Raw genomic sequence first — 16,972 nt, forward strand, 5'->3', positions numbered from 1 at the left:
GGCGCGCCAGCAGAGAGCGCGGGAAGTCCGGAGCCCGGGGAGCGACGAGTGCAGGATGAACCTGGAACGCGAGCTTCGCCGTGAGTTCAAAGAAAAGCGCACGAGCGCGGGGGCTGGAGACTGCCCTGGCCCTCCCGGACGGAGAGGCTCAGCTCTCAGGCCTCGTCCCTCTCTCTGCAGAGCTGAGCAAGGCCAAAGCTAAGGCCCAGAGGAGCGGCCAGCTGCGGGAGGAGGCCTCCGTCTGCCACCAGCTAGGGGAGCTCCTGGCCAGCCATGGTGCGTGGGGGTGGAGTAGGGGCCGTAGGGCCCTGGGACCGGGAGGACCGGGGGTGGGGGCTTCCTGAGTACCGGCCGGCCTCCATCTCACTGGCCTTGCTGCCCCTGGCCCACTGCCCAGTCTAACTGAAGCCTGTACCGCCCACCTAGGCTGCTATGCGGAGGCACTGCGAGAGCACCAGCAAGAGCTGCAGCTCCTGGAGACCGCCGACGACCCCCTGGGCTGCGCCGTGGCCCACCGCAAGATCGGAGAGCGGCTGGCGGAGATGGAGGACTACTCGGCTGCCCTGCAGGTGGGCGGAGACCGGCCCTCCCCAACGCTGGCCACAGTCAACTCTCCGTGGTTCGCATCTCCTGGGGGCAGAGCCTGCTGGGTCTCTGTCGTCCAGGCCTCTGGCTGGAGGGAAAAGGGGGACATGGTGTGATGCAGCTTCAGCTTCAGAGAGCCCTGCACCAGCAGTGGTCACCTGGTCCTTGGATGCATGCACCACAGCCTCTCCTGGGAGCGTGGCTCCAGAAACCACTGATGAACATGTTCTTGGAGTTGAAATCACCGGGGGCTGGCTGGGAGTGATTTCAGACCCTTTATCCACACAGAACTGCCCTGGCTTCTGTGTTCCCACATCACCAATGACTCCCAGACAGTCTCTCCTGGCGTGACTGGCTGGTTAGCATGTGGTGCCACCGTCCCCGCAGGAGTGCTTGGCATAGAGGAAACAATGTGTGTGCAGCCTGGCTTCGGCCTGCACCTGGGGGCTTGGGGGACATGTGGGGCTTGCTTGCAGTGGGGATTGGCTCACAGTGGCCATTCTTCTGTCCCCACAGCACCAGCACCGCTACCTGGAGCTGGCATGTGCCCTCTCCAACCATGTTGAGCAGCAGAGGGCCTGGGCCACCATTGGCCGCACCCACCTGGACATCTATGACCACCACCAGTCCCAGGACGCCTTGCAGCAGGCACAGGATGCCTTCGAGAAAAGCTTGGCTATCCTGGATGAGAAGCTGCAGGGTGACTGCACTTAGGCCTGGCCCTCCCCACTTTGGCTTCCTGTACTCTGCAGGGAGAAGAGGCTACAGCCTCCCTGCCCATGTAGCGGGTCCCCTGTCTAGGTTTCCTCCCTTTGTGAGTCTGAGACTGGCCCTCAGAAGCCCCCCCCCCACCCCACCCCTCACTTTGTGGCCCTGTAAAGCCCATGCTCCTCCTGACTCCTAACCTTGGATCTGGCTGCCTTTGCTCTATTCCCTTCACTATCAGCAGCAGAACCCCTGGCACGTACAGGGAGAGGCTAGAGGAGGCTCAGGGAGAGGCTGCAGACCCCAAATGGGGGTGGGGCACTGAGTGTCTGCAGGGGCGTCTTCCAGGTTCACTGCCCAAGCGAGAGCTGAGTGAGATGAGGACTCGAGTCTACCTCAACCTGGGCCTCACCTGTGAGAGCCTGCAGCAGGTGGCCCTGTGCAGTGCCTACTTCAAGAAGAGCATCTTCCTGGCCGAGTAAGGCCCCACCAGGCCCCAGGGGGATCTGGGTTCCTGCCCCTGGAGGAAGTGGCCAGGGCGAGGGCAGCCAGCTGGCTCACCCCTGCGCCGCATCAGTCTCCTGGGAGCAGAGGCTTGGCTTGACTTTGTGGGGCCGGAGCCCTCGGTGGGGTCAGTGGGTGCCTGCTCTGCTGTCCCTGTGCAGGAGCCCCAGGCACCGACAGCCCCATCCCCCCACAGGCAGAACCACCTGTATGAAGACCTGTTTCGAGCCCGCTACAACCTGGGGGCCATCCACTGGCGGCGGGGGCAGCACTCACAGGCCATGCGCTGTCTGGAAGGGGCGCGGGAGTGTGCGCGCGTCCTGAAGCAGGGCTTCCTGGAGAGCGAGTGCTGCCTGCTGCTCTCGCAGGTGCCCTGGGCTCTGCCCTCGGGTGGGCCTGGACCTTCAGGGGCCTGCGGGCTCACCTTCCTTTGCCCCCCTAGGTCCTCCTAGACCTCGGGGATTTCCTGGCTGCCAAGAGAGCCTTGAAGAAGGCCTATCGGCTCGGTTCCCAGAAGCCTTTGCAGAAAGCTTCAGTCTGCCGGACCCTGAAGTATGGTGAGCCTAGGAGGGGACCCCGGGGCTCGACCACCCAAGACAGGGTAGGGAGGGCTCCTTCCTTCAGCAGAGGAGGCCAGGGCATGCGTCCTTGGGGAGGGGGCACCGTCGGGAGGGGACCATCCCTGCCACTTCCTGTTAGGAGGGGTCTCACTGTTCTCCGAGCTTCCATTCAGCAAGAAGTGTAGGAGGCATGCTGGGTGGTCAGGAGGCTGGTATCTGCTCATAAGCCAACGTCTTCACTGGCAGACCCAAGACAAAAGATGCCCTGCTTAATGGCAGGAGTATGGCTGAGTGAGACTGATAAGTGGCGCCAGTGTACTCCATTCATAAGTAATGGTCACCACGGTCCCTGCCTGTGTCCCTGACACAGGCCAGTCACTACCCTGTGCTGACCTTAGTTGGTTCTCTTGCTGAGACCCCACGAGGTAGCCCCTCCTACCACCCGCTTATTGGGGGTGAGCAGGGGCTGGGTCTGGTGGGTGCTGGAGCTGGGTCAGGCCTGGCCTGGCCGTCCCTGCATAAGGCTCTTTCTGGCAGTGCTGGCAGTGGTCCAGCTGCAGCAGCGACTAGAGGAGTCTGAGGAGAGTGACCCCGAGGTTGCCATGGGCATCTGTGAGCAGCTAGGGGACCTGTTCTCCAAGGCAGGTGACTTTCCCAAGGCCGCTGCAGCCTACCAGAAGCAGGTGTGTGCCAAGCGGGCGTGGCGGATGACAGGGGCTGCAGGGGGTGGCACAGCCCTGGCCTCATGGCGGCTGTCCCCCCAGCTGCACTTTGCGGAGCTGCTCAACAGGCCAGGGCCCGAGCTGGCCGTCATCCACGTGTCCCTGGCTGCCACTCTGGGGGACATGAAGGACCACCGCCAGGCTGTGCACCACTACGAAGCGGAACTGAGGCTGCAGGAGGGCAACCCCCTGGAGGTGAGCAGTCACAGCCCCGTCCTGCCCAAGGCTCCATTGCAGGACCGCCACCCTCGGGGGTGGGCACAGTTGGAGGGGGCTTGCACCCCCAGGGCGCCCACCCGCCATCTCGTGTTTGGGAGCAGGGGCCACAGCCATCAACTTTGTGCTTCTCCAGGAGGCCAAGACCTGGTTGAACATTGCACTGTCCCGTGAGGAGGCTGGTGACACCTACGAGGTGCTGGCGCTGTGCTTCCAGAAGGCTCTTGGCTGCGCCCAGCTGGCTGGGCAGCCCCAGCTGCAGGTGGGGAGTGCCTGCCTGCCCACGCTGGGATCCCGCACACAGCATCCCCGGAGCCCAACTGTCCGCGGCTCTGTCTCGCCCACGGCCCTGAGCTGGGTGCCCCCTCTCCTCAGAGGCAGATCTTGCGGCACCTCCATGCGGTACAGCTGAGGCTGCAGCCCCAGGAGGCCCCCGGCACCGAAACCAGGCTGCAGGAACTGCAGGCGGCTGGAGACGAGGATGAGAGGGATGGGGAGGACGAGGAGGACGATGATGCTCTGGAGGCCACAGAGCTGGAACTTTCCGAGAGTGGTGAGGCTGGCTCCCTGGCCCCTGCTTGGGGTGGCTGGGGCCAGCTCACGGGCTTCTGACTCCTCAGGAGGGAACAGCTGGGCACCCGGCAGGTGGAAGAGGGACGCCATCCACTAGGCAGTTGGGTGAGAGGAACCCACGGTGGAGAAGCAGGTGCTGGGAGGATGGGCACCCCGGAGGCAGTGGGGCTGGGCGGGCGCATGCGGGTGTTGCGTAGTGGAGGACACCTGCACCCCGCGTCAGCTGCTCTCAGCAAGGGCGGGACCCGGGAAAGAAACAGCAGAGGTCTGGGGCTGGGGGAGACTGACCCACAGGGCAGTCTCAGCTCGGGAGGCCTCGGAGCAGGGACCGGTTCACGTGGGGCGGCGGGCTTGGCTCTGATACAGAGGACGAAGCCGATGCATCCCCGCCGCTGGAGGAGGATGAGGAGCTACGAGGCTGCCTGGGCCGGCAGAGGGTGAACAAGGTGAGGACTGCGGGCTGAGGACAGCGGTGACGCCCTTCCGTGGTCACTGGTGCCATCCGGCCCCTCACGCCTCTGCCCCCACCCTGGGCTGTGCCCACAGTGGAGCCGGCGAAACGACGTGGGAGAGACGCTGCTGCACCGAGCCTGCATCGAGGGGCGGCTGGGCCGCGTTCAAGACCTTGTGAGGCAGGTAGGCACCCCCCTGCAGGCTGGGCTGCGCCCAGGACCTTGTGAGGCCGGTAGGCACCTCCTGCAGGCTGGGCCGCACCCAGGACCTGGTAAGGCAGGTAGGCACCACCCCCACAGGCTAGGCCGTTTCCCCAGGGAACAGGGCAAGGCTTGAGGGCCAGAGCCAGAACTGGGTACCCTGTGCCTCCTGGTGGTGAGCATCTCTTTCTGCTGTGATCTGGACCAGGCCAGGCTGAGGGGTGCGCCTGTGGTGCTCTTTGCAGGCTTCAGTGCCAGGGAAAGGCTAGGCTGGTGGGGGCACTCGAGGCCAGGCTTCTTCCCATTCTTGGGCACAGGGCCATCCCCTAAACTCTCGGGACTACTGTGGCTGGACACCTCTGCACGAGGCCTGCAACTACGGGCATCTGGGTGAGCATGGGACAGGGTTTCTGGCCTGTGATGGGGAGAGGGAATGTGTCCTTCCCGAGAGAGGGCCTGGGAGCCAGCTCACGCACCTGTCCGCAGACATCGTCCGTTTCCTGCTGGACCACGGGGCTCCGGTGGATGACCCAGGTGGCCAGGGCTGTGACGGCATCACGCCCCTGCATGACGCCCTCAACTGTGGCCACTTTGAGGTGGCTGAGCTGCTCATCGAGCGAGGAGCATCTGTCACCCTCCGCACCAGAAAGGTGAGTGGACGCAGGCCAGGTAGGTGTGGTCAGCGGTGGGTGGAGCTACTGCCACCAGCCCTGCCCAACTGGTACCCCCAGGGCCACAGCCCACTGGAGACGCTGCAGCAGTGGGTGAAGCTGTACGGCAAGGATCTGGACAGTGAGACGCAGGAGAAGGCAGCTGCCATGGGGAGGCTACTCCAAGCGGCCTCCTTGGGTCGAGGTAATAAGCAGGGCCTCCTCTGCCCCTGGGGATTCCACTCCTCAGCCTCAGAGTCTTGGGCCCGGTGTAGGGGTCATGTGCCAGGCACTGTCTCACAAGAGATTGCTCTCTCTGCAGCTCCCCACAGCTCCCAGGCTCCACAGACTCTCCCAAGTAACCATCTGTTTGACCCTGAGACCTCTCCTCCCTCAAGTCCTTGCCCAGGAACCCCAGAGGTCTGTGAAGCCAGCACCAGGGTGTCCCAGGGGCTGGCAGTGTCCCCTGTGGCTAGACCTCGGAGGAGCAGGCATAAAGTGGCCAGCAGTAGCAGCTCAGAGGGCGAGGACAACGCCGGCCCATCCCGTCCCACCCAGAAGAGGCCCCGGCACGCCGGCCCATCACTGCAGACCAAGGCCCCGATGCCCAGGCCTGCCGGCGATAGGGAGGCAGCCACAACGAGTGCCAGCTGGGCAGCCTACCGGGTGGCCATGCATGGAGTGGGCAGTGCCCAGACCTGCCGCCTGGGCCCCAGTCCACTGCGAGGGCCCAGCGAGACCCCCATCCCCCAAGCAGCACTCATTCCTAAGGAGGAGTGCTTGGCCGGGGACTGGCTGGAGGAGGACTTCCCGATGAGCTCCGGTCACCAGGGCCGCCGCCCAGCCCGCCCCCAGAGCGGTGGGGATGGCGGCAGACACTGTGCCTCTGGCCCAGGCAGCGACACAGCACGCAGGCCCCGGGCCCAGGCCCGGCAGAGCCGGCTGCCCTATCTCGAGAGCCGGAGCACGCCGGCCAGAGCAAACAGAGCCGACAGCCCAGCCACAGAGCTCACACGGAGCCCCGACGTCCCCAGGGCCGTGGCACCTGCTGGAGAAAACCCCACAGCAGGCCAGCTCCCGGTGGGTGCTCATGCCTGGGGCAGAGTGCCACCCAAGCTGCGGGAGAGGATGGGCAGGGGCCTGTCTCTCCTGGCTTGAGCCCCTTCTTCCCTGCCTCTACCCCTAGGGTCAGGTCCTGCCCCCTCCCATCCGAGTCCGAGTTCGAGTTCAGGACAACCTCTTCCTCATTCCCGTTCCACACAGGTAGGGTGTCTCCTCCCAGCGCCCGGCTCTGTGCTGGGGGTGGTGCCCAGGCGCAGTAAAGGGCCCTTGTCGAGATGAGACGTGATGAGAGCCCGCTTGGTCCTATCCCTCGCCCCTGGGGGACTGCTAGCGGGGAGGTGCCAGCAAGCAGAGGCTCAGGAAGGCCCCGAATGGTCCAGCAGGCCCTGGGATCCCTAGGAGTGGCCTGGAGGTGCCCCGGTGTGCACCTTGCAGGCAGGCAGGAGAGGGAGGAGTTCCGCACTCCCAGATGGCAGGGCAGGAACCTGGCCGGGGCCTGTACTCAGCCCGCGCCCGTGCCCACACAGGGAGGCCCACTCCGTGGCCTGGCTGGCTGAGCAGGCCGCCCAGCGTCACTACCAGGCCTCCGGGCTGCTGCCTCGGCTCTCCCTGCAAAAAGAGGGGGCGCTGCTGGCCCCTCAGGACCCCATCCCCGACGTGCTGCAGAGCAACGAGGAGGTGAGTGGCCAGAGCCAGGGCCCTGAGCTGGGGGCGTCCTCCAGGACTGGGGTCGGGGCCGCTCACCGCTGTTGCTCGCCAGGTGTTGGCTGAGGTGACTTCATGGGACCTCCCCCCGCTGAAGGACCGCTACCGCCGGGCCTGCCAGACCCTGGAGCAAGGTAAGGGTCCAGGCAGCCCTGCAGAGGCCTGGGCAGAGAACTAGACCAGGCTCACGGCCTTCAGTCCCAGGACCCCAAGCATTGACCAGGGTCCCCCACCCCCACACCAAGCCTCAGGGTTTTCTCCCCTACCTAGCGGCCCCCTAGTGTGTAGGTAGTGGGGGCAGGAGGTGGCTCCATCTGGAGGTGGGTCAGCATCACCCACCCTGGCTCTGCAGCATGCCTCGGGGCCCTGGGAGCTGCCCTGGAGCTCATGCTGGAGTGGGGGGCAGGGTGCTACCTGACTGGCCACGGCTGACTCCCACGGCAGGACAGGTAGAACCTGTCCTGGTGACACCACGTCCCTCCCCAGGGGAGCACCAGCAGGTGCTGCAGGCCGTGGAGCACCAGGGCTCAGCCCCCACATTCAGCGCCTGCTCCCTGGCACTGTGCCAGGCCCAGCTCACACCGCTGCTGCGGGCCCTGAAGCTGCACTCGGCACTCCGGGAGCTTCGCCTGGCTGGGAACCGGCTGGGGGATGGGTGTGTTGCTGAGCTGCTGGCCACCCTAGACACCGTGCCCGGCCTGACCCTCCTCGACCTGTCCTCTAACCAGCTGGGCCCTGAAGGCCTGCGCCAGCTTGCTGCGGGCCTCCTGGGGCAGACCACCTTGCAGGTAAGAGGTATGGGGAACAGCAGCATCTGAGTGACCACATCTAGCCCATCCCTGCTGGAGAGGTGCGGTTGAGAGCACTGGCTGGCGCCCAGATCCAGGTGGTAAACACCAGACCCTCTGGGGGCCCTGTGTCTCCCACAGAACTTGGAAGAGTTGGACTTGAGCATGAACCCCCTCGGGGATGGCTGTGGCCAGGCCCTGGCCTCTGTCCTGCGGGCCTGCCCTGTGCTTTGCACCCTGCACCTCCAGGCCTGTGGCTTTGGTCCCAGTTTCTTCCTGAGCCATCAGGCAACCCTGGGCAGCGCCTTCCAAGGTGAGCTACCAGCACGTCCACTCCCCGGCCCCAGGGATTCAGAGAGCCTCGAACCAGGGCACCAGCTTGGCTCTCGGGAGCATGTGGGTGGACATAGGGGTGGCTTGCCTGGCCTGGGCAGCTCCCCAGGACCCAGACCCAGTCCCAGGTACACTGCAGGCCCATCCCTGTTGCTCCCCAGCTCTGAGCATTCTGCTTGAGGGAGACGATTCTACCCATAGTCCCAGCACCGAGAGGCAGGAAACTGGGCATCCTCCAGGAGGTTTTCCACGGAGGCCTGAGCTAGGAAGTGGGGCTCAGAGCTGGGAGCATAGTAGAGGGGAGGAGGCGCTGGGACTTGGGTGGTAGATGGAGTGCCCCCACCCACCCCTGCCCCACCATGCGTAGGTGTCCCAGTCTTGGGGCCACCCTGTCATGAGTAGGGACAGGTCGGGTACCCAGAAGTGGTGGGAAGAAACTGAGCTCAGGAGTCTGGTGCTACCCCCTCCCCAGCATGAGACCCTGGGCCGGAGACCCCAGTGCATAGAGAATTTCCCAGTGCATAGAACCTTGGAGACAGTGACAGCCTCCCGAGGGTCACGAAGGCTCTGGGCCAAGGCCTGGGGGCAGGAAGGAGCCTGATGGAGGTTCTGGCCTTCATATAGACACCAAGTGCCTGAAGACACTGTCCCTGTCCTACAACAGCCTGGGCCCCACTGCCCTGGGCCAGGTCCTGGGGAGCCTGCCGGCCCACAGTCTCTTGCGCCTGGAGCTGGGCTCTGTGGCCACCGGCAAGAGCGACCTAGGCCTCATGGAGCCCGTGGTTCGCTACCTGAGCCAGGTACGCATTCGAGGGGGCACTAAGCCAGAGGCACCTTGACCCCCAGGACTGGGGGTGGGGGAGCAGAACAGGAGTGGGGAACGCTTTCTATGGACCTGCTTGCCTCGGGTTCCGAGGTCCTGGCCAGCAGGAAAGGCACCTGGGTGGCGCAGGTCTCCTGAGATCACGTCGTGGTGTGCCAAGTATGACCCACTCCTCTGGGTAAAAGCATTTCCTTCTGACCTGCAGACTTGGGGGGACCCTGCTCCCTCTGGCTTCGGGGGTGAGGCAGGCTTCACTCCCATCATTCTCAAGGGATGGGGGCGGTGTCTGGCACCCTGGGTGCAGGGCCTCTACTGGGACGCAGGGAGGGCAGGTGTCCCCCTCCGTTGTCTAGGAAGGCTGTGTCCTGGAGCACCTGAGCGTGTCGGCAAACCACCTGGGCGACAAAGACGTGAGAGCTCTGAGCAGGTAACGCTGCCACTGTCCTGTGGTCTGGTCTCATAGCTGGGCGCCTGGGGAGGCTGGGGCCTCACAACCTGCCTCCCTTGGGCTCTCACATCCCTTTGCTGGGTCCTCTCCTGTCACCCGTGTGCCACGGCCCATGCCAGGGCCACTACTCCGTGGCCTCAAGCTTCAGTGGCTCTCAGGAGTGTCTGGTGTCACCTGGGGCAGCTTCCCCTCATGACGGAAACTGACCCCCATGTTTCCACCCTGTCTCAGATGTCTCCCTCTCTGCCCCTCACTGGTCTCGCTGGACCTGTCTGCCAACCCTGAGGTCAGCAGTGCTGGCCTGGAGGAGCTCCTGTCTACCCTCCAAAAACGGCCCCAAGGCCTCAGCTTCCTGGGCCTGTCAGGTGAGCTCTGGGTGTAGCGGCCGCAGCTGCCCAACTGCAGCTGGTGACACAGCCCATGCTCGGGGACCTGCCTGAGGCCCAGGTGCCTCCTCTTAAGGGGCCATCCTGCCACTAGCTAGGCTGCAGGGTGGAGCTGGGGCCCCTGGGTGCTCAAGTGGAGGACAGTGCCCAGCATGCCCAGAGGCAGGTGCAACCCTCACCCCCTAAACCACAGGGTGGGAGGAGCGTAGGCCTCTGCCTCCAGCCTGGTCAGCCCGACCCTCAAGACCGTGGCTGGGGGACCCACTGCCACAGGGACTTTTTTGTTCCTCTTGTCCAGAGGGAGGGAGGGCAGGTCAGCCTAGAGTGGCAATACCTGCCTCCGAGGGACCCTCCTGCTTCTGGCCAGGGTGCCCTGACCATACCATCTAGGCCTGTGGCCTGACTTAGGTGGTTCAGTGGCCACACCTGTTGCAGGACCCCGTCTTGAGAACAACCCCAGGGAGGTGTATTGGGTGAACTGGGGCATCCTGCTGGGGCTGGGGGCAGGGCAGACCAGACTTAGCCTTCCAGGAGAACCAGGGCTGGGAGTGGGTGTGGTGCAGGAACACCCCTGGGTTCCTCCTGCTGCTCGCCCCCTGCCCCACAGGGCCAGGCTAGTTCCTCCAGGAAGAGCCTCCTGAAGGCAGGCTGGTAGGCAACCTACCCCTCACTCAGCTGTTGGGCCGCTACCCACACATCTGGCTTCCTGGCACCTGCAGGCTCTCACCACTCCCCCTGCTGGGTACTTGTGGTCTCTGAGGATTGAGCATTGGCAGTTCAGTGTCCTGAGACTCCCAAGAAGCCATGCTAGGTCCATCTTACAGACAGAGACATCATCAGACACTGTCAGAGGCACAGATGTGAACACAGTGTCTCCTATAGCTGACCTCCCTCCTGCCTGACCACTGGCTGTGGGAGGGGTCTGCGGTCCTAGGCAGCCTCTGGGAGAGCACCCTCTATCCCTGAGAATGATCTGGCCTCTTCTGGGCTTTGCTCATGCCCCTCATTGCAGCTGTTGGGGCCTCAGGGGAAGTGCATATCGTCCCTAGGGCAACGCTGGTAAAGAAAAAAGTCCTATGAGACCCGAGGCAACCCCACGGGCTCCCGCAGGGCTTCTCCTGTTGCATCCTGCCAGGAGCAGCTCCCCAAGGCTGACTTCTGCCTCCCCTCTGCAGGCTGTGCTGTCCAGGGCCCCCTGGGCCTGGACCTCTGGGACAAGGTTGTGGCGCAGCTTCAGGAGCTGCAGCTGTGCACCAGATGTCTCTCCGCTGAGGACCGGGATGCCCTGCACCAGCTGTTGCCCAGCCAGCTGGGCCCCAGAGTGTGCACCCTGGACCAGGGCCCCAAGCTCTTCTTCAGGCACCTCTAATTGGCCAGCCCCATGGTGTACCCTCTCCAGGCCTCTAATAAAGAAGCCACTGCTGCTTCCACTCCTCTCTGCTGCTGCTCCTTGGAAGGCAAGTGGGAGGTGGAAGGCAGGGTTGTAAAGCTTAGAGCCCACAGGAATTGAGGATGTTACTGGAGCAGGTTCGTCTGCCCAGGAAACAGCAAGCAAAACCCAGAGACGACAAGGTTTGCAGCAGAGGAAGGATTTATTCACAAGGCAGCCAAGTGAGGTGATGGGAGGACAGGTCTCATATTTGCTTCCTCAAAGACGAGGGGCTTGCGACATTACAGTATAAAGAAGCAGGTTGGGGAAATTCCCTGGTGGTCCAGTGATTAGGACTCTGCACTTTCACTGCCAATGGCCTAGGTTTGATCCCTGGTAGGGGAACTAAGATCCCACAAGCCTCAGTACCCCCCGCAAAAAGCAGGATGATTTTAGATGTGGGGAGAGAACCTTGGAGGCAGGGAAGAGGTGAGATCATCTGTTCTGCAGAGGCACATCTGAATTACTTCTTCATGGGACACGTTAAAAATGGTAGCACTTGATGGGGTGGAGCTCTGAAGGCAAGAGGTCATTCGCTGGACCCCAGAGCAGGGCCAGTTATAGCGTCGTACAAGCAAGCTTTTGTATCAACAATTAAAGCAAGCTCGATCCATGAAGACAGGTTACAAATGGAGGGCCTGAGGGAAGGGCTACCCACTCCAGTATTCTGGCCCAGAAAATTCCATGGGCTGTACAGTCCGAAGGGCAGCAAACCTTCACACAGTTAACTTGCAGTGTTACTTCAGTTTTTTATATGTGTGTACGCACACGTTATTTTTCAGATTCTTTTCCATTATAGGTTATTACAAGAAATTGAATATAATTCCCCATGCTATACAGTAGGGCCCTGTTTACCGCGGGGTTCTTAAGCGGTAAGACGAGCTCTAAGGTTTCTGTTACCACTTTCTGTTAACCCTGTGGGGCGGTTTCAAGGGCAGAGCTGGCCGCTTAGAGGCCCTCCAGGGGAACGCAAAGCCACCTGTCCGCACCTACCTTCCCTCCCTCCCTCTCGAGGATAGACTCACTCTCAGCCTCAGCCCTCAGGGGCGGGGCGTAGTCGGCGCGCAGGCGCAGACGGCGGGGCCTGGCGCAGGTGTAGCGTGCGCAGCCGCAGGCGGAGGGGCCTGACGCGCAGGCGCGGGAGCAGACGTCAGGCGCGCCCCGCCCTCGCGCCGTCGCTGGGACCTGCGAGGCGGTCCAGGTACTCCGGGCCAGGGACGGGTGGAAAAGGCGGTCGGACCAAAACCCACGGTCTTCGCCACGCCGCGTAGGGTCCTCTGCGTCCCTGCTCCTCGGTCCCCTCTCGGAGTTCTGTGTCCCGGGCCCCCGGGTCTCCTGGGTCCGTCCGGGGCTCTGAGGCCGTCTCCCGGGCCTGCGCGCCCGGCGCTCGCTGGGCTTTATCTGGGAGCTCGCCGCCCTGCTCGAGCAGGGTGACGATACTCAGCGTGTGGCCGCGGGCCTCCCCTTTCGTGGCTGCGTGGGGTCCCGCTGTAGGGCCACAGCCGAGCCCCTGATTGTTCCTGGCCGTCCCACCGCCTCACGGTTGCTGAGCGGTCTCCGTGTCCCTGCCCCGCCCCCGCCGCGCCCTGCTGAACTCACAGCCTCGTCTCCCAGGCCTCATCCCGCCTTGCCGCTGCACTCCCTCCGCGCCGGGTCCCGGAGCTCAGCACGGGCTGTCATCTCGCTACCTTGGTTCACCCTCGGCCATTTTCTGTGGGGCGCCACCCACCCGCTCAGTACCACAGTCTCAGTCTGCCCGTCCGAGCTTCTCCCCTGACCTCCAGGCGCCTCTGCAGCGTCCTTGGAGCCTGCGGAGCTTCTCAAAGCCCACACGTCCAAACCGTAGTACATCCACCTACTCTCCACACCTACTTTGTTTACCTTCTCCGTGTCAGCTTATCTGACGGTCATGGTGCCTTTGGTCCGAAAATAAGGATGTCGTTCTTGAGTGCTTTTTAATTTTTACCCATTTTTAAGTTCTCCGTTGCACCTGGTGGGTCCGTCTCCAAAGCACGTCTGAACCTGGCCCCAGCCACTGCATCAGCTTCTCAAGTGGGCAGGGCTCCTGCTTCCACTGTCTGCTCAGCTCACTGCCCATCAGGGTCCCCGAGGACTTGTCCCCAGTTGTCCAGTGACTCCAGCTCGCTGCATGAGGATAAGCCCAGACTCGTCTTGGCCTGTGAGTCGTGCGTCCTTTGGCAAACCACCCCCCGACACACACACATACCCGCACCCACCCCACCCCACCCCCCACCCCCACCTCTGTCATCCCCTGGACTGTCCTCATTCAGAAAGTTCACCCCAACCCCCATTGGTCTGCTCCTCCAAATTTATCCTTGTGCGAAGACATACTCGGGATTGTCTTTTAAGAGGTTGTGTCGTGTGTTCTCTTCCCCAGGTCACTCCTCCAGTGGCTGCAGCATCTTCCTCTCTCTCCCGGTCACCTGACTCAGAGCTGGCAGGATGTTTCACGGGATCCCAGCCACTCCTGGCATGGGAGGCAAGTATGGCCCATGCTGGGCCCAGGGACCCAGAGGGTGGAGGCTTTCAACCTGCAGAGGCCAGGGGTTGCCGGCAGGCTATAAGGTCCGACACAACAAGGTCCCAGGGGGTAGCCAGGGGCCTAAAGACCTCCTCCAAGTGAGGTCAGCTGGATGCAGAGATGACAGCTATAGTGTGGTGGGACTTCAGGGTGTCTCAAGTATCCCGGAGTCCCCAAGCCAGGGGGATGGTTGCAAAGCATGTGACAGACGTTGTGTGCCCACAACCACATCATAAGCAAGTTGTGGTCACTCAGCTGTGGGGCAGTAGCTGAGCAACAGGGGTGGAATGGAGCACCTGGGCCTGGCATGCAGCCCCTGGACCCAGAGGCCTGTGCTCTGCTCGGGTCCCCCGCAGAGTGAGGGGGGCCTGTCCTCTGCTCGGGTCCCCCTGGAGACTGAGGGAGGCTGGGTCTGAAGTTCCTGGGGCCAGGGTGGTGGCCAGGCTCGCTGGGGTGACTTTCCACTCTGCCTGTTCTGTCGCAGCCCCTGGAAACAAGCCGGAGCTGTATGAGGTGAGTGGTGGGCACCCTCCTGGCCACGTCAACTGTGGTTCTTGTCTACGTGGTCCTCTCTGGGGCCCCGCAGCCTCACTGGTGCTGCTGGCCGACCCTCCGCCCGGTCTCCCGACAGGAAGTGAAGCTGTACAAGAATGCCCGTGAGCGGGAGAAGTGAGTCCAGCCCCCACGCTGCCTGCCTCCCTCACCATGGGGGTCTTCCCAGGGAAACAGGTCCCCAGAAGCCTCTGCTCGGGGTAGGGTGAGGAGGTGGCCAGACCAGGAGCTCCGCCTCAGTGGCACCAAGGCAGGGCTGGCAGGTGTGCTCAGGCCCTCGGCTTCCTGCCTGGGCAGCCGTGCCTGAAGTCTGTGCCCCCTCAGGTACGACAACATGGCAGAGCTGTTTGCAGTGGTGAAGACGATGCAGGCCCTGGAGAAGGCGTACATCAAGGACTGCGTCACCCCCAACGAGTGAGAGCCCACCTCCCTGCACCACTGGCCCACCCTCCGAAGCTCAGCTCTGGCCTCCGGGGCCAGGTGCTCAGTGGGGAGGGAGAGTGGGCAGTCCGGGGGCAGTGCCCGCATGGGCGTGACTGCACCCAGCTTTCTCCAGGGTTCTGCCCCCGCTCCACTCCCTGGAGCTTCATTGGTGAGAACACTTCGAAGGGGAGCTGCGGGCTCGGGCAGTCAGTCCATGGGGAGCCACTGGCCAGGCCTGGCAGCCCGGAGGTATGTGGGGCCTTTGTCTAGTGCGTTTGCGCCCCGCAGCAGCACTGTGAGCTGTCCGTGTAGGGGCACAGCCAACACAGCCCAGGAAACAGGCTTAGGAACCTGGCTGGGACCTGCGGGGCCAGCTTGCAAAGTCCAGGCTGGTCCTCTGTGGCAGCCATATTTTGGGCATAACACCCCCACTGTACCCTCTGCACCTTTCAAAGCTTCATGAGGAAGCCTCTGCCCTCATGGCCGGTCTCTGGCCCTTCACGTCTTGTCCATGCAAGCTGCCCCATGTCTGGAAGGGCAGAGGATAAGCAGAAGGGACCCAGAGGCGCTGGCCTGGCACAGCCAGCAGCAGCCTGGCCTCTTCCTCCAGGTACACCGCAGCCTGCTCCCGACTCCTGGTCCAGTATAAGGCGGCCTTCCGGCAGGTCCAGGGCTCAGAAATCAGCTCCATTGATGAATTCTGCCGCAAGTTTCGCGTGAGTGAGCAACTCCTTCACCCCGAGGGACGCGGGCAGGTGTAGGGGCCCAGGGCTGCGGCCGGGCTGCCCTGTGAGGGCCAGCCATGATCCCTCCCTTAGCTGGACTGCCCGCTGGCCATGGAGAGGATCAAGGAGGACCGGCCCATCACCATCAAGGACGACAAAGGCAACCTGAACCGCTGCATCGCCGACGTGGTCTCGGTGCGGGCCCTGTGCACATGAGCTGAACCGGTGGGGGGGTCCTCCAGGGCGGGGGCTGGGGGTCCGCTCCAAGGCCTCGCCCCGGCACAGGCCTACGTGGGACGTGTCCTGCATTCCCACCCAGTAGCCCTCTGGCTGCAGGAATGGGTGCAGGGGTAGGCCTGTGTGACCCTCCAGCTAAGGCGAGCAAGGGGCGGGGTGGGGCAGCCCCAGGCCCCTCTTTACAGAGGAACCAGGGTGTCGGGGTTCTGAGCCGGGGGTCCGGGAAATCACACGCACACACACTCGCTCCCAGCTCTTTATTACGGTGATGGACAAGCTGCGCCTGGAGATTCGAGCCATGGATGAGGTGCGGCCCTGGGCAGGGAGAAGGGGGGGGGCATTCTGAGGAGCCAGGCTCAGGGGGGCGGGTCTCAGCGGGCGCTGTTCCCTTAGATCCAGCCTGACCTGCGGGAGCTGATGGAGACCATGCACCGCATGAGCCACCTGCCCCCAGACTTCGAGGGCCGCCAGACAGTCAGCCAGTGGTGAGTGCCTGTCGCTTGCCAGGGCCCCCAACCCTACTCACCCCCAACCCCTAGCCCCAGCCCCTTCCCCTGCGCACACACCACCTGGGTCTATAGCTACACACACACACATGCATGCACGCACGCTTTGGCCCCATAGTCCCTCCCTCCACACACACATATATACATACACAAACACACGTATATACAAACACACACACACACGCTGCAGCCCCATAGCCCTCCCTGTCCACCACTGCACACACACAGAAGCGCTATAGCCCTCCCCCCCAGACAGAGCCCCTCCTCCAAGCCCCATAGCCTTACACACAAACACCCCAGCCCCACAGCTTTCCCCCTCCACCACCACACACACACAGGCACTGCACCCTGTGCCCCGCAGGCTGCAGACCCTGAGTGGCATGTCGGCCTCAGACGAGCTGGATGACTCCCAGGTGCGCCAGATGCTCTTCGACCTGGAGTCGGCCTACAATGCCTTCAACCGCTTCCTGCACGCCTGAGCCCTGGCCCCCCAGGCCCGCCTTCCGCCATGGTTCCTGCTTCCCCGGACACCTGCTTTCCACGACCACCCGTCTGTATCTGTTCATGGCATCTGGAGTCCCCTCTTCCTAATAAAGCTGTTTTCTGATCTCTCTGCTGCTGAGGGCACTCCTCCCCCTCCAGCCCTTCCCTGTCTGTCCTCTCAGCCCTGGGAGCAGGCATTGGCCTCCCTGGTGGGCACAGTCTGACAAGCAGGCAGGGGTGACTAAATCTGCCGGCCACAGCCACCCCCAGTCTGAGAGCAGGAGGTTGTGCTGCCTGGGCTTGGTGGTCTGGCCACAGCCCCACCAACATCTCCGGCCCTGGAGACGGGCAGCTGGGGCAGG

General features: G+C 63.4%; 2 protein-coding genes across 2 annotated transcripts; both read left to right on the plus strand.

Annotated features, from left to right (window-relative positions):
- Window positions 1–55: 55 nt before the first annotated feature.
- TONSL (tonsoku like, DNA repair protein) lies at window positions 56–11,109 on the plus strand. The gene is made up of 26 exons (XM_052651838.1): window positions 56–80; window positions 181–276; window positions 427–569; window positions 1,102–1,285; window positions 1,639–1,768; window positions 1,991–2,162; window positions 2,237–2,351; window positions 2,892–3,037; window positions 3,119–3,271; window positions 3,429–3,554; window positions 3,668–3,845; window positions 4,232–4,311; window positions 4,412–4,501; window positions 4,836–4,908; window positions 5,005–5,168; window positions 5,250–5,373; window positions 5,491–6,248; window positions 6,355–6,431; window positions 6,758–6,908; window positions 6,991–7,069; window positions 7,422–7,723; window positions 7,865–8,036; window positions 8,681–8,856; window positions 9,233–9,306; window positions 9,559–9,692; window positions 10,889–11,109. Exons 1-26 carry the CDS (start codon window positions 56–58, stop codon window positions 11,080–11,082), a joined length of 4,116 nt encoding a protein of 1,371 aa, XP_052507798.1. The 3' UTR covers window positions 11,083–11,109.
- Window positions 11,110–12,287: 1,178 nt separating this feature from the next.
- On the plus strand, window positions 12,288–16,740 carry VPS28 (VPS28 subunit of ESCRT-I). The gene is made up of 11 exons (XM_052651690.1): window positions 12,288–12,343; window positions 13,120–13,321; window positions 13,541–13,642; window positions 14,169–14,197; window positions 14,316–14,353; window positions 14,561–14,650; window positions 15,270–15,375; window positions 15,478–15,579; window positions 15,875–15,928; window positions 16,015–16,106; window positions 16,489–16,740. The coding sequence occupies exons 3-11, from the start codon at window positions 13,606–13,608 to the stop codon at window positions 16,604–16,606; spliced, it is 666 nt and encodes a 221-aa protein (XP_052507650.1). The 5' UTR covers window positions 12,288–12,343; window positions 13,120–13,321; window positions 13,541–13,605; the 3' UTR covers window positions 16,607–16,740.
- The last annotated feature ends 232 nt before the right edge of the window (window positions 16,741–16,972 follow it).

This window comes from Budorcas taxicolor, chromosome 14, assembly GCF_023091745.1.
Source record: "Budorcas taxicolor isolate Tak-1 chromosome 14, Takin1.1, whole genome shotgun sequence".
NCBI lineage: Eukaryota > Metazoa > Chordata > Mammalia > Artiodactyla > Bovidae > Budorcas > Budorcas taxicolor.

Excerpts from the sequence above, each read along its gene's own strand:
- TONSL (XM_052651838.1), top strand. The coding sequence starts at position 56 with ATGAACCTGGAACGCGAGCTTCGCC. Across the intron at positions 277-426 it reads GGAGCTCCTGGCCAGCCATG|GCTGCTATGCGGAGGCACTG; the intron begins GTGCGTGGGGGT and ends CCGCCCACCTAG. Across the intron at positions 6,249-6,354 it reads CCACAGCAGGCCAGCTCCCG|GGTCAGGTCCTGCCCCCTCC; the intron begins GTGGGTGCTCAT and ends CTCTACCCCTAG.
- VPS28 (XM_052651690.1), top strand. The coding sequence starts at position 13,606 with ATGTTTCACGGGATCCCAGCCACTCCTGGCATGGGAG. Across the intron at positions 14,198-14,315 it reads ACAAGCCGGAGCTGTATGAG|GAAGTGAAGCTGTACAAGAA; the intron begins GTGAGTGGTGGG and ends GTCTCCCGACAG. Across the intron at positions 14,651-15,269 it reads GACTGCGTCACCCCCAACGA|GTACACCGCAGCCTGCTCCC; the intron begins GTGAGAGCCCAC and ends CTCTTCCTCCAG.